Source organism: Perognathus longimembris, chromosome 4 (assembly GCF_023159225.1).
Source record: "Perognathus longimembris pacificus isolate PPM17 chromosome 4, ASM2315922v1, whole genome shotgun sequence".
Taxonomy (NCBI): Eukaryota; Metazoa; Chordata; class Mammalia; order Rodentia; family Heteromyidae; genus Perognathus; species Perognathus longimembris.
Window position 1 is genome coordinate 68,935,810 of NC_063164.1, and position 16,012 is coordinate 68,951,821.

The window sequence follows — 16,012 nt, forward strand, 5'->3', positions numbered from 1 at the left end:
TATGCTAAGACCCTTTCAAAATGACCTGTGTGGACTGGTACCAGCAAAGCTGGCAGGGCCAATGGGGGAGGGGATGAATATGGTATTTTATGTGAACACAAAACTATAAAACTGATTAAACTGTTTTAAGGAAGGTGGGAGTGGATGCAGGAGAGTGATGGAAGGGGTGAATTTGATCAGAGCAAATTGTATACATTCATGAAATACATATGAAATATCACAAGGAAGCTCCTTGAAACCAACAAAAATTACTTTGTCCAAACACTAGAGTGCACATTTTAATGTTAAAGTAATTTAACTAAAGTTCAGAAGAGAATGGCTAATTTATGATAACATTAAAAAATGCATAGGTTACATTACAAACAATGCCACTGAATACACTATTTAACCACACTTACTGTTTATGTCTCCAAAGTATTGTTTTTAAAACATGTTGGGCAGCTCCCAAATTGCCAAAGCAAGAGATAGATGATGTGTCAATCTAAGTAACAGAATTCCTTAAAGAATGCTTAGTGAGAAACACGGAAGAATTCCAAAAATATATACCATAATAAACTCTAGGTATATTCAAAGGGAAAGATTCTAAAGAAAAACTGAGGATTCTAAAACATTTCAAAATGTTTATCCATAGCTCCAAGGAATTAACATTGGCAGCAGCAGACTGAGGCTGGATAGTTTCTGTCAGATGCCTATGTACAAGTTTGGAGCACTTTGTGAGCCCAAGAATGCTTTCCTGATAACCTTCTGCATTTCAGTGACCCTATTTTGATTTTGACAACTTTTAAACAATGCACTATAACTAATGCATTTCAAGTTCTTGTAAAACACAAGATTGACCACATAAAAAGGGAGAAAAAGGCCAGAACCAAGTAGGTAAAAATAAGATTTTATGAGCACATAATCAACAGGACATTCAAGAGTATACAAATTTTTATTTTTACAAAGTTGTAATAACTAAGTTACCCACACACCAGCACTTGTTATTGTGCAGATGTTCTCACTCCTCCTGGGTGTATAGACTGAAGAGTGGATAATACATGAAGGCCAAATTGTTTTCCCAAGTGGTGGTACCACTTCACGTTCCCATCAAGCTGATGGTTACCATTTTGGTATAGTTTCCTCCTGGTCTTAATTTGCATTTCCCTGATAACTGAGGGTGTGGGGCATCTTTTCTTGTGCTTATCCAGTTTCTTCTCTGGAGAGATGTCTGTTCATAGAGTTGGGGGTCCTAATATATTCTTGTTATTAATTCCATAGCAGATTTTTCACTTTCTTGATGAATGTTGGCATATTTTTGTGTATCTTAAATGTGGAAAGCCATTTAAAAATGTACTTGATTTTAATGACTCATATATTTTTAACCCCCAAACTAGAAAATCTTCCGTGCCATGTATGACTACATGGCTGCAGACGCAGATGAGGTATCCTTCAAAGATGGAGATGCTATTGTAAACGTTCAAGCGATCGATGAAGGTTGGATGTATGGCACAGTGCAGAGGACTGGCAGAACTGGCATGCTCCCAGCCAACTATGTTGAAGCTATTTAGACACATGTGCGTAGTGTCTGCAACTACTGCAGCCAACATTTCACTTTGGACTCCATTATTATCCAAGCTCTAAACTGCCTAATGGATTTTTTGTCTGTGTAATTTATGGTGGTAGCATCCCTTAATGTGTTCCTATACAAACTTGTGTGTTCTAGCCATTAAAACAAATGCTAGTAAACTTAAACCTATGAAAGTTAAAACTTTAAAAATTAACCATGATCAAACTGCCTTTGGGATTTGAAATGTTTAATTTCAAAATGGAATTTTCTAAGTAAGTTTCTGTAGTGCTACTATATTGACTCACTTTCCCAATTGCAAAACATACTTTCTTCCTTGCTTACTACTGAATGCTAGTGTTTGATCTAGTTTGGAATTGTCCAAGAATTGGTAACTAATAAAATCTTTAATTCTGCAACAAATTGTTGGAATTATTTTTAATGTTTTTTTTTTTTTTACAAATTCTTTACAAATTAACTAAATAAATCACAACTACCCAAGCTTGTGTTCAGTAAACAGTGGGTTAGGGTGAAAGCATGGGAAAATCTTCCAAGCAAATAGATCCCCTGAAGGCAAACTGAAAAGCCATACATTCCCAATGAAAAAGACTTCAAACTAAAATCAATCAGAAAAGGAAACAATCCATGAAATAGTCATTACAGATAACATATCTGTATCATAGCACTGACTTCTAGACTTACAAGCTAACAGATCTCAACACAACAGGGGGTTAATTAGAGATCATGGACTTTCTTGCCTGGACTGACTGAACCTAGATCCTGTTCTCGGCCTCTGAAATAGCTAAGATATAGGCATGAGCCACCAGTGCCCAGTGAAATAGAACTTTTAACCCTATAGTATTTCAGCAAATAAAGATGGCAGAAATCCGCAATGAGGTAACAAAGCATCTATCAGGTATGATAAATCATGACACTACTGCCAATGTTGTTAGTAGTGCCATATTTTTTGAGCTTTTTGTCAACACACAGCAATATTTGAAGACTATTTGTAGTATTTTAAATGTTACTTTAAAATCAAAATGAAACCATCCACATATAACCAATCATGATGAGGAAATGCTGTCTACTATGTTATACCAACAGTTCTTTATAAAATCCTTAATAGTTCTGAGACTTGAACTCAAGAGTCTGGCACTTAACAGTCACTCAAAACTGAGCCATGTTTCCAGCACTTACTGCATCTGGTTTTGCTTCCTGCTTAGTCATGTACATGAACCATGAATTCCTTATTTTTGGCTTCCCTTCTGGCTGGGAGGTCAGGCATATAAACATGCCACAATGCTCAACTTCTGAGTCAAGGGTCCTGAACACTTTGTTTTGCCTGGGCTGGCCTTGGATATGCTATCCTCTTGTTCTTAGCCTCCATGAAGCTAGGGTAACAGGCTAACATTACTGCACCTAGAATAGGTGACAAAGTCTCTACAGCTTCTGCCTCAACTCACCTTGAACCTTGATCTTGTTTTTCCTTTTGGCCAATCCTGGGCCTTGAACTCAGGGCCTGAGCACTGTCCCTGGCTTCTTTTTGCTCAAGGATAGCACTCTGCCACTTGAGCCACAGTGCCACTTCTGGCTGTTTTCTACATATGTGGTGCTGGGGAATCGAACCTAGCGCTTCATGTACACGAGGCAAGCACTCTTGCCAGTAGGCCATAGTCCCAGCCTTGATCTTATTCTTAGCATCAAGGTACAGGTGTAACTACTGGTGCCTGGCTTCAACACTAAGTGCGGTTCCTTAGATGAGTTTTTTACCTTAGTAGTTAGAGCGACCTCTTGAGTAGCTGAAATTATAGCATCAAGCAACTAACTGGCACCCCACACAATCACATTTTTTTAAGTACTCCAAAAAAAAAAAGCACATTAATTCTACCCACAACTTTCTTATATTTTTAAATTTTAATTTGAACTTTAAAACTAATGTGCAACCTAAATTCATAAGCTTGGTTAGCCATTCTCGTAAGAGTTGAATCCCCCTGGGTTGTAGGACAGCCTCCAAGGCCAATATACTTTAAGTGTGGTCAATGGATGTCCTCTGGAAGTGCTAGAAATGCAGATGCAAAGCCGGGCACACACCTGTAATCCAAGCTACTTATTTTGTTAAATAAAGCAGACTCAGAAGAGACAAACATGTGTTTTTTCTTGTGTTTGGAAGCTAAATCTAAAATAGCAACATATAACATATACAGGGTATCATATGCATAAACACACAAAATGAATGAGAAAAAAGTGACAAAAATCAAAGCTTAAGTATAATAACAAATATGAGCTTTCAAATGGCTTAGGGACAAAAATAGACACTGGCTGTGGTAACAAGTACACAGCCACCTTCCCCAACCCAATTCCTAGCTGAATGACTTGAACAAATGCTCTTTCATAACCTACTGATGTAATTACTTAACAACTCAACTCTCAAAATGAATTATGGATGAGATGAAACCTGTTTTTCTCACCAAATCAGCAGAAGCTAAGTGTTAGCTCATTTATAATTTTCAACTATACCAGTTTTTAAAACAGAGCATTTTGAAGTATGCACATGCACCTGTACGAATCCTAGGGCTTGAATTCAGGGCCTGGGCACTGCCCCTGAGCTTTTGTACTCTAGGCAAGTGCTGTACCATTTGAACCACAACTCCGCTTTCAGCTATGTGGTGGTTAATCAGATACAGACCTCCTAAGACTTTCCTTCCCAGATTGTCTTCAAACATGATCCTCAGATCACAGCCTCCTAAATAGGTAGGATTGCAGGTATGAACCATTGGTGTGCAGTCAGAGATGAATTATATTCATGCCCTTACCTTTTAAAAACTCACAACTTGGCTTCATGCTGCCAATAACGGACATTTCTATGACCTTTACAATCCCTGGTATTAACAACATGCTTCTATAGTTCAGATTTAAATCCTATTTGAGTGTATTATCATAACATTAAACTAACTTATCCTACACTATTTGGAATGAAGAGCAAAGTTCTATGCTACTCAACAGTCCTTTTTTACAGTTGCTAAATTGTGAAAAATTTTAAGTGTAACAATAAATTATTTTGGAACTGCAAACCAATTAATCATGCCTAAGCATTATTAATATTCACTTGTTTTATTTACCATAGAAAAGATCTGGAAAAAGCGATCCCATTTTACTAGGGAAACCCAAACATACTATAGCCAATCAAGAAACCTTAATGCAAAGGAAGTTTCAAGACAAAAGTATTCAAAACTGACTGAAATGCACTCATCATCAAAACAGAAAATTTTTAATAAGCTAAGATTTGCTCCAAAATATTTTTAAATACAGTCTCACCAACCACACCATAAATCAGTTATTTAAGTCAATAGTGATCATTTTGGTTACATTTACCATTGTACTATTCTGCTTCCCAGAAACCACATTCTGCTAGCAAGTTAAAACAACTTCACAGAAGAGCAAGGAATTAGCTCAGGGGTGGCACACTTGCGTAGATTTCCTGAGGTTCAGGGTTCGATTCCTCAGTTAGGGCTAGGACAGGGTAGGAAAGGACAGAGTAGGGGAGAGTAGGAGAGGTTAGCGGTAGGACAGAGTAGGAGAGGGTAGAGGTAGGACAGGGCAGGGCAGAGAAGGAGCCAGACAGGAGCTAAGGAGCCAGACAGGTGCTGGAACTCCACCTAGGCGAAGTGGGGGTTGAGGAACATGGAGGGGTAAAAACAAAATAAAAAACACTCACAGAAAGTTTTAAAGGGCCATGCAGTTGTGAAATAAACCAATTTTGACTCAATTACAGATACTAGAGTAATCTGCTCATTTTCACAGGTTCACACACAACCACTGTCACATTTGCTCATTAAATGATCATGTTAAATTAGATGTTGCAGTTAAATGAGCAATAAAAACCATAATTTAAAATTGTTTTGAAAAACCAGCAGTTTTTCTTTCCTTTATTGATTATGCCTTCAAAGTACATTCTTGATTCAACAATCCCAGAATTTCTTTTTAAGACCACTCTTGGCATATAAATATCACATTTATATTGAGAAATATACATGATGATGGATGAAAAAGATAACTTTCTTTCTTAGAGGCTGGCAGGAGGTATCTAACTTGCCAAATAAAGGAGACCTTAAACTAGACATGATTAAAATTTCTGACTTTTTGATAAAGAAGTACACCATTCAAAGTTGGGCTTAAATTAAGTGTGAAACTAGCATCACTCACCTATTGAAAACAAGTGGGACACATTCTCAATTAAAAGAAATATGGGAAGTCAGGCACTAAAACTAACTGGTAAATTTTACACATTTTAATTATACAGCCCACTTATAAACCAGAACAAAACATGTATATAATATGCATATTATGTTTCAAATTTCTTTCAAGTTTACTTTTAGGTGTAATTACGAATAAGAGATAATCTCTAGACTTCTTATAATACAACTTGTAATTAAAATACCCAGACTAACTCTCCATTAAGAAGAAATGTAATGAGGCACACTTTCTAATGGCTGGCATCTTTTTCCAAACCAAAAGAAAAACAAGGTAAGGGCATGAATCGCAAAGCTGTCATGAAACAATTTTCTCATTCCAATAATTTTACCCATTTTGAACAGTCAGAAAATAAACTCATATTTGAACTAAATACAATCTTATTTGCTCATTATTTGTACATATAGAATCCTACACATTTCTGCAGCAAGCCCATGAAGCACTCTCTGTACTGACATTTCAGTATTATATACAAAATGGTTCTCTTAAACAAAATCAAGGTATTCACAAGAGGCTGCAGAAAAGCTCATACCATTAATGAAAACTAAAATTTATAAATTAAAACACTGTCATCTATACATAATATACAAAGGGTCATGATCCTCTCGTAAGAGTACATTTTCTGTATACTATGTGTCATGAAAGTAAATTTTCACAGGCAGGTGGTACTGCCCCAACATTTGCTAATGGAAATAGAGGAATATTAATTAGTAAACTCTGTGATTCTATTTTTAACCACCATAAGGCTCAACCTGTGGTATTCTTTTCAATATCCAAAGGTGAAATCTGTGGGGAAAATTTCCAAAGTACCAAAACAAACTACCTAAGCCCCAGGCATAAATATGAGCCACTTTTGAAAATGTATAAACCCCATTGTCACTTCAGCAAAACCTGAATACTCCAATATCACATTTTACTAAAATAGGAATTTTGAAGTATGTGTGAATTAAAATATATACCTGTTTCTACTTTTGCTTTCGAAATCCCATCATGACACTTAAAAGTTTTTGAAAATATATAGTGGCCGAGAAAGCATGTGATGAGGGAATCACATCTAGTAAATTGATAAAACTTAATTGTAAGTCATTGCCCTGCAGGGCCTTAAATGTTACCATCTTTGCAGAATCCTTTTCTAAACTAACAGTATTTCAGATTTTATTTTAGTAACTAAAAACTTCGGGGATGTTTTTTAAAGTTCAATTTTCTTCTATAATATTAAATAGAATTTTCATTAGCTGAGGATTTCCAACGTGACTGTAGATTTGTTATTATCAAGTTTGCCATAGAACCAAGTTTCGCATGCATTTCAAATAGCTGACTTCCTGAATAACTGTGGAGATCTTCTGAATTCAGCTGAAGAGCAAGAGCACTAATCTGTGCCATAAGATTTTTAGACAATGGAGTTTCTAAAGGTACAGGATCAAGCAAATCTAAGAGAAAGGGAGGAAAAAAAAAACATATAAGGTATATGCCAGCTAAAATTACATTGTATATTATCTCCAAACTAAAGAGGAAACGTTATATTTAGGTTTCAAACTGAGGAAAGCAATGAGGTACATGTATCAGTCTAAGAAAACAAGATGTCATAAAAAGGTGCCATAGCTATTATAGTTAGTATAGGTGAACAACATTCATTTTTATTTACATAATTAAAACAAAATGGATGCCATGATGAACTAGAAATTGCTAAGGGAAAACTAGACACACCTATAAATTTTCCTACACCTGGGACCAAATTCAAAAGAAAGCAAAACACACAAAAACATGAAGTTAGTCATGTTCAAAATAAATTAAAACTAAATGCATAACACGTTCTCAAGAAAAGTTAGTTCACCTTTTAAGTAAAACTGATTATGCTAAAATATACCTGAGGCTAGTTTCTCTTCATCAGTTGAGAGAGGTTTAGTTTCTATTCCATTTATTGCCTTGTCAGAAAGGTCAAAAACTGGAATCTCTTCAAGTCCACGAGACTTCACCTTGATTATACATTCAAAACACAAATCAAAACTTGCTTTTAACAGTAAACATGGTAAAAACATGAAAAAAACAGAGTATATGAAATGTTTAGACATAAGCATCACTAAGAAATCATATTCCAGTTATTTACACAACAAAACAGCATCTCAAACTATTTGTTCAAGTAAGGCCACAATTTTCAATATTACTCAGGAAAAAGACTACTGGTTGCTGAAAAAAATTCTATTTCCCAGTTCAAGAATGTAGGGAAAAATAATCTCAGCAGAAATTGCTACTGTTAAAGTTAACATATTCTTCTCAAAAGAATGTAACTTTCACACAGGGAGTGAGACTGACTAGAATACATTTTAAACATGCATGGAAAAGTAGCAATAAAATTCCCCCCTGTATAACAAATGTAAGGAAATGGTAGAGCAGGTAACCAGTATGCACGAGCCTGAGTTCTACTTTGCCACTGTCAAAACTAGAATATGATTTCTGGTAACTCACTAGGCTATGGGCCACTGATTAATAAAAACTAACACACATTCAAAAATTTCTAATACCATCAATGGACTGAAGGCTGGGTGGGTTTAGGGAGACCCTTTAATCCTGAAAATATATACAACTTTTTCTGTATGGTTAAGAATCTTAAGTTACCAATACATTTAAAATTTTTCGATGATCAAAAGATGCTTACGCTTACGTACCGGGCACTGACAGCTCATGCCTGTAACACTAAATACTCAGGAGGCTGAGATCTGAGGATCGTGGTTCAAAGCCAGCCTGGGCTTTGGATTGGAGAAAATACTTATCTACAATCAACTACTCAGAAAATGCCAGAAGTGGTAGAGGCTCAGGGACAGAGAGCCCAGGCACTGAGTTCAAGCCCCACGACTGGAAAAAAAAAATGCTATGTGCAAAATGTAGACGTGAAAAAAATTCACAATGGGTGCCAGTAGCTTGTCAATATAATCCCAGCTAGCTACCAAGGAGGCTGAGATCTGAAGATCACAGGTAGAAGCCAGCCTGGACAAGAAAAGTCCATGAGACTCTTTATCTCCAGTGAATTACCAGAAGTGGAGCTAAAACTGAAGTGGTAGAGGGCTAGCCTTGAAGCTCAACAACAGAACCCAGGCCCTGAGTTCAAGTTCTAGGACAAATATGTTTTATAACATGTTTATGTGAAACATTTGTTATATGTTTGTTGCAACATGCTATATAACATACAGGTAAAGCAGCACACACATATGTGTAATTTGAATGTCTAAGCTTTTAAAAATAGTAATCAGGGAATTCAATAATTTTACTTGTCTCAGTCCTGGGGATTGAACTCAGGGTGGTGGGCACTATACCCCACCTCCAATCAAGGCTGGTGTTCTACCTTGAGCCACACCTCAATTACTGATTTTTCTTGCTGGTTAACTGGAGAGTCTCATGGACTTTCCTGACTGGCTTCACACTATTAATTCTCAGAGCTAGTTTTTACCTGTTGCTCATGATATATTCTGAGAGCCTTCTTTACATTTGTCACCTTTGGGGAACGGATAGGAAGAGTTTTTATTTCAGATGCTGTAAGAGTACTCAAATCACCAATCGTTTTTATATTCTTGGCTCTGATAAGTTGTCCTAGGCCTCTAGCCCTGAAAGAGAAAAGGAAAAATACAGTTCTGTCAACTTCATTTTTGAAAGCTGTAGACAGTTGTAATTTTCCATTTAGACCACACTATAGGCTATAAATAAGACTCATAGAGCACACCTGGTCAAGCAAGCAAGGCAAGCATATATAGTTAGATTAAAAAACAACAACAATAAAATAGTACTTAAAACAGAACAATCTGGTGTGGCTTAAAGTCCCAAACAATATTCTTTTTAATGAATTTTAAAACTCCTTAGATATATGTAAATACATTTTAACTGTGATGTTTATAAACAAATAGATAGCCTAAAAAGACAACTATGTACAGGTTCCTCACTGGATATGGATCCCTATGTATGCACATGCATACACATGCACATGCACCAGACCTAAGGCTTGATTGAAATCAGGTCAAGATCTAGGTGCTGTCCCAGAGCCTTGTTTTTGCTCAAGGCTAGCTAGCTCTCATCACTTGAGCCACACCTTTGCTTCTGGCTTTTTGGCAGTCTACTGAAAGTAACAGTCTCACTGACTTTTCTGGCCAGGCTGGCCTTGAATCACAATCCTCAGATCTCAGGATCCTAAACAGCTTTAATCCTAAACTACCAGCAACCAGCCTTCATAGGATTAGCACCTCAAGAATTTTAATGTGCCCTCTCTCCAACGTGCATAATTAGTAATGGACTTAGATACATCTGCTCCATATTATTTGCTGGAGTTTAAGGTCCTACTATTTGTAAAATCTTCAAAGACTGAGGGTGATGGTTTACACTTGTAATCCTACCTACTCCTGAGGCTGGGATATGAGAGTAGAGTTGAAAGCCAGGCAGACAAATCCTAGAGACTCCTCTCTCCAAGTAACAGCAAAAAGTGAGGCGATAAAGCGCAAGTAGAAGAGTGACAATCTTGATTGCCAAAACCCAGCCAAAAGCACAGGAGAGAGTAAAGTCCCAGTAACAGCACAAAAATAAACACAAAAACCCCAAGGGGCTGGGAATATGACTTGGCAGTAGCAGTAGAATGCTTGTCTAGCATGCATGAGCCCTGAGTTTGATTCCTCAGCACCAGAAAGTGGCATTATAGCTCAAGAGGTAGAGTGCTAGCCTTGAGCAAAAAAAAAAGAGAGAGAAGAAGCCAGGGACAGTGCTCAGGCTGAGTTCCAAGCCTCAGAACTGGCAAAAGAACAAAACAACAACAACAACAAAAAAAAAACCAAACTCACATATATAAAAACTTATTAGCTATATAATTTTGATGCTCTAAACTTTATGTATGTGTGTATGTATATATATATATATATATATATATAGGGCTGAACATAGCACCTGGAAAATACTAAGTAAACATTCATTTTGTTAACATAAATGCTTCTAATACTTTCCTTTGTTGGCTACCTCTCAAACTAATTTTTAGCTGAAACAAAAAACATGGGAGGGATATATACCACTTCTAAACATGAGAAGTGACCATCCAAATATTCTTCCTAAACAAATGTGGTATATCGGAATATAAGCCTAAATAACCACTTACCATATGTTTGATGTAATCTGAGGTAAAATGATGTCAATTGGTGCTGCACAGTTCACCAAAGCTGGGTAAACACTTTCTGCTGGCGACAGCATGGATTCTTTGGCCATTTCTGTAATCTTAGAATAAATTTCAAAGGCCATTAAACAGAAGCCACTGGATTGAACATGAAAATATAAAGTTACATGAAAACCAAAGCACTTCTTACTAAACACTTCTTTGAGCTCTTAAATTTAGAGCTACGTGATCCTGGGGACAGAAATCCTTTGGCTGAAGTGGTATTATGCTAGACAGAAGGAGAGAAAAAAACACTCAGAACCCTAGACAACTAGAGTTTTACAGTTTAATTTTTACAAGACTAAAATCTTAAAAAAATTCAAAAACATGAGAATACACTGCCTAACATTTCCTTTTACAACCTCTCCATGTCTGTTACCATGAAACAAAGAATATATCTAAACAAGTTTTATTTCTTAAATTATGCACATGATAGTGTGTCTAGATGTGTATATTTTAAAGCCTATGGCTTACCTTAGACTGTGCAGTAGGTGAAGTTTTAACACTTTTTATTGTGGGAGAACTATTGGAAGAATGAGACCTTACACTAGATCGCCTATCAATATCATCTGCCAATCCTGCTTGATATATTGGATCTGCAAATGAGACGTGGCGAACCTGCAAACACAGGTCAGAAGTTTAGTTACTAAAATTCAAGTTTCTAAAGACGTCATCATAAATTCTTATGTGGTTACTCAAAAGTAGAATTTGGATTTAGAATCTTAAAATTATTATTTCCCCAGAAGCTCCACTGCAGTTATTTTGTCCTAGAGACTGCTTGCACAGATACTCGTATTGCAGTTCAAACTATGTTCTAAACTGTATCTGAGCTGGGCACCTGTGGCTCACATGTATAACCCTAGCTTCCCAAGAAGCTGAGATCTGAGGACTGCAGTTTGAAGTCAGCTTGAGGAGAAAGAAAGTCCCTAACACTCTTATCTACAATTAACCACAAAAAAAAAAAAAAAAAATGGAAATCAAGTGGTAGAGGCAATAGCACTGAGCACAAAAGCTCAGAAATAGTGCCCAGGCCCCATAGTTCATTCAAGCACCATGATCAACAAAAATTAATAAATTAAACAAATACAAATAAAAAGACCACATCTGAACATCAGTAAACAGAGACAGCTATAACAATTTAGGAATAAGTTCCGTGGCAGCTACATAATCTGCAGGACGTGGTGGAACACACCTGTAATCCCAGCACTGGAGAGTCTAAGGCAGGAAGACTAGAAGTTCAAAGCCAGCAGAAGGTTAAATTATGAGACCCTATCTAAAAATACAACAAAAAATTCTCTGTACAACCTGGTTGTAGTAACCCATGGACTTACATAGGTTAGATAAGGTAGAGAAGTTAAAGACAGAATTAACTGGATTCTGTACATCTACTAATCACTGCTCATATCTTTTTAAAGGTAATGTCAGTGTTACAGCAGCTTGGGTAGCAATTTTATCTTTCTTTATCCTACTTGTGTTTTATCTGGCTTCTTGTAATGCTTAAAATATATTCACACATCAAGTTACTTTATAGACATAGTACAGCATTCTTATAACAATTAGTAAATATACTGTTATATATGCCTAAATTCTTAGATTCCCGAAACTGACACTTACCACCAAGTAGACAGTGTTAGCCTAGTGCCTAAATGGTCACAAAGTCTGAGTTACTATCAAAAGAAAAAAATTAACTAGTTAACCTAATGTAAAAACAATAGTTAACTTTTTTGCACTGTACGTCTTTGGCTCCTTTGTTGAATATTAGATGACTATAAGCATGTGGTTTTTATTTCTGGGTCTTTTAATCTGTTCCATTGATCTTCAGGTCTATTTTTGTCCAATACCAATCTGTTTTTGTTACTATGGCTCTGTAGTAGAGTTTGAAGTCTGTTACTGTGACACAGCCTGCACTGCTTTTTTTTTTGCCTTGAATTATTTGGGCTACTCTAAGTCTTTTATTGTTCCATATGAATTTTTGGGTTGTTTTTTCTATCTCAGTAAATAAAGTGATGGTGATTACACTGAATTTATATATCATTTTTGGCAGTATGGACATTTCACAAGATTCATTCCTTCTATCATAGCTTCTTAAACAACTGGTGCTGGGAAATCTGGGCAGCAGCAAACTAAAAGTGGATCCCTGCTTATCACCATGCACCAATATCAATTCAAAGTGGATCAAAGACCTCAACGTCAGACCCAAAACTGAAACTACTGCAAGAGAGAGTAGGAGAGACATTAGAACTCATGAGTATAGGCAGGAACTTCCTGAAGAGTCCCAAGGGCACAAAAGATAGGAGAGAGACTCCACAAGTGGGACTACATTAAAATAAAAGTTTCTGCACAGCTAAGGACATAGTCACTAAACTAGAGAGATACCCAATCAATTAGGAAAAGATCTTTACCAGCAACACATAAGACAAAAGGTGCAAGATCCAATCATACACAAAAAGCTCAAGAAACTAAGCCCTCCCAAAGTTAATACACCAATTACCATTAAGTACACAAGGGAGCTAAGACGAGACCTCTCTGAATAAGAGGTAAGAATGGTTAAGAAACACATAAGGAAATGATCATCATCCCTGGTCATAAAGGAAATGCAAATCAAAACAACCCAGAAATACCATCTTACGCCAGCTAGATTGGCTAGCATTTTGAATTGTAGTAACAAATGCTGGTGGGGAAGTGAAGGAAAAGGAACCCTACTGCATTGCTGGTTGGAATGTAATCTTGTATAACCACTCTGGAAAAGTCTGGAGATTCCTCAAAAAAAACCTAAATGTAGCCGGGCACAGTAGCTCATGCCTGTAATACTAGCTACTCAGGAGACTGAGATTTGAGGATTATGGCTGAAAAGCCAACACGGGCAGAAAAGTCCCTGAGAGAATCTTATCTCCAATTAGCCACAAAACAAAACAAAAATAAAATAAATGTAGAGCTCCCTACAACCCAGCCATGCAACACCTGGGCATCTACCCTGGCCATCACAAGCCAGGACATAAGGACACCTGCACATTCATGTTCATTGCTGCACTATTCGTAAGTTCAGGTATAACCCATATGCCGCACAATAGATGAGTCAATCCAAAAAAATGTGGTACCTTTATACACATAAAATGACATTTGCAGGGAAATGGATGGAACTAGAACAAATCATGTTAAGAGAGGTAAGCCAAGATCAAAGAGACAAAGGGTACATGTCTCCCTGATAGGTGGATATCAGACTTACTCACGTGCACACCTGTGGGAGGGTGAGGAGAGAGCACAGAACCAGGAAAAAGAGAAAATGTAAAGCAGTGGAGCACACTGGCTGTACTGGACACTGATAAAAATGAATTATGCAACTTGTGGAGAGGGGAGGAAGGGAATGCGAAAGGAAATGTACTTATACCTGATGCATATAAAGGTAACCCTGCTGTATATCACCTCTAAAACAACATTAAAAAAACAGTTAACCTATCTGAGAATATGGCTTAATGGTAAAGTGCTTGCATTGCATGCTTGAAGTCCTGGGTTCGATTCCTCAGCACAACAGAAAAAGCTGGAAGCGCTGTGTCTCAAGTGGTACAGCGTTAGCCTTGACCAAAAAGAAGGCAGGGACAGTGCTCAGGCCCTGAGTCCAAGCCCAAGGACTGGCAAAAAAAATTGTGTGTGTGAGTGTATATAGTTGGCCTGCAAAAATCTGAATAATATAAAGATATTGTACTTTCCTACCACCATTTTCATAAAAGTTTTCAAGAACATAGTCTAGTAAAACTAAAAACACCTCTGTGCTAGTAGCTCATGTCTATAGTCCTACCTGGTCAGGAGGCTGAGATCTGAGGATCATGGTTCAAAGCCAGCCCAGGCAGGAAAGTCCACAAAAGTATCTCCAATTAACCACCAAAAAGTCAGAAATGGAGCTGTAACTCAAGTAGCAGAGTACTAGCCTTGAGCACAAAAGCTCAGGGATAATGTCCAGGCCCTGAGTTCAATCTCCAGGACAAGCACACGCTAGACACTATGTTGAAAATGAACTACATAACTATGTATGGGAATGGAGGGGAAAACTGTACAAGGAAAGGAGTAACACTGACTCCCCCCCCAAAAAATGTACTCTTTACTTGACTTACATAAATGTAACCCCTTTGTACAACACGTTTACAAGAATAAAAAAATAAACTCAGGAGGGTGTAATTCCTTGGAAAGGAATTCCTTAGAAAGGAAAGTTAGAAGGGCTGGGGATATGGCCTAGTAGCAAGAGTGCTCGCCTCGTATACATGAAGCCCTGGGTTTGATTCCCCAGCACCACATATACAGAAAATGGCCAGAAATGGTGCTGTGGCTCAAGTGGCAGAGTGCTAGCCTTGAGCAAAAGGAAGCCAGGGACAGTGCTCAGCCCCTGAGTCCAAGGCCCAGGACTGGCAAAAAAAAAAAAAAAAAAAGGAAGGAAAGTTACAATTCAACAAAATAAACACCAGGAAAACTGGTACTTGACAGGTCAAAAGGCTGGGAGGTAAATGAAGAGAGACAGCAGGGGAGAATACAATCACAACATTCAACAATTATCCTACAAAATTAGAAAAATTGAGGGAAGGTGTAGTTAGAAGGGATGGGGATGATGAATGATGAAGAAATGACACAGGCTGGGAATGTGGCTTAGAGGTAGAGTGCTTGCCCAGCATGCATGAAGCCCTAGGCAAGAAAGCCCAGAAAAGGCAAGAAGTAACACTGTGGCCCAAGAGGTAGAGTGCTAGCCTTGAGCAAAAGGAAGCTCTGGGACAGTACCCAGGCCCTGCGTTCAAGCCCCAGGACTGACAAAAAAAGGGAAACTCAAGATGTATTCTATTCATAAACTGCTTTGTTAAGTATAACTACTTAAAGATAATAAATCAAATTGGGACAAATGCTAAAAAAAAAAACAAAACACACATTCGAGCAAAGAGAATGGTGGAAAAGGCATGACTTCAATCAAAGACATTACATAATAAATGGGCATGTTAAAGTGAAATAGATTGAAATAAAGTGAAATAAAGGTAATTACCTTCAAATAGTTGTACAAA

General features: G+C 37.3%; 2 protein-coding genes across 4 annotated transcripts in view; one reads left to right on the forward strand and one right to left on the reverse strand.

The window, feature by feature from the left end:
• The window catches only part of Neb (nebulin), a 217,731-nt gene extending 215,769 nt beyond the window's left edge, over positions 1 to 1,962 (forward strand). The window contains 1 exon segment of the mRNA XM_048345481.1: positions 1,374 to 1,962. Within this exon segment, the coding sequence (XP_048201438.1) occupies positions 1,374 to 1,547 (174 nt within the window). The 3' untranslated portion in view covers positions 1,548 to 1,962.
• Positions 1,963 to 5,454: 3,492 nt separating this feature from the next.
• The window catches only part of Rif1 (replication timing regulatory factor 1), a 62,895-nt gene continuing 52,337 nt past the window's right edge, over positions 5,455 to 16,012 (reverse strand). For 2 of the 3 annotated variants that reach the window (XM_048345484.1, XM_048345483.1), the window contains exons 31-36: positions 11,448 to 11,591; positions 11,125 to 11,202; positions 10,920 to 11,035; positions 9,240 to 9,393; positions 7,662 to 7,770; positions 5,455 to 7,224 (exon numbers count right to left, since the gene is read on the reverse strand). In XM_048345484.1, coding sequence (XP_048201441.1) covers positions 7,010 to 7,224; positions 7,662 to 7,770; positions 9,240 to 9,393; positions 10,920 to 11,035; positions 11,125 to 11,202; positions 11,448 to 11,591 — 816 coding nt within the window. In that variant the 3' untranslated portion in view covers positions 5,455 to 7,009. The remainder of the gene's footprint in view (positions 7,225 to 7,661; positions 7,771 to 9,239; positions 9,394 to 10,919; positions 11,036 to 11,124; positions 11,203 to 11,447; positions 11,592 to 16,012) is intronic. The other variant, XM_048345485.1, reaches the window with a different exon arrangement.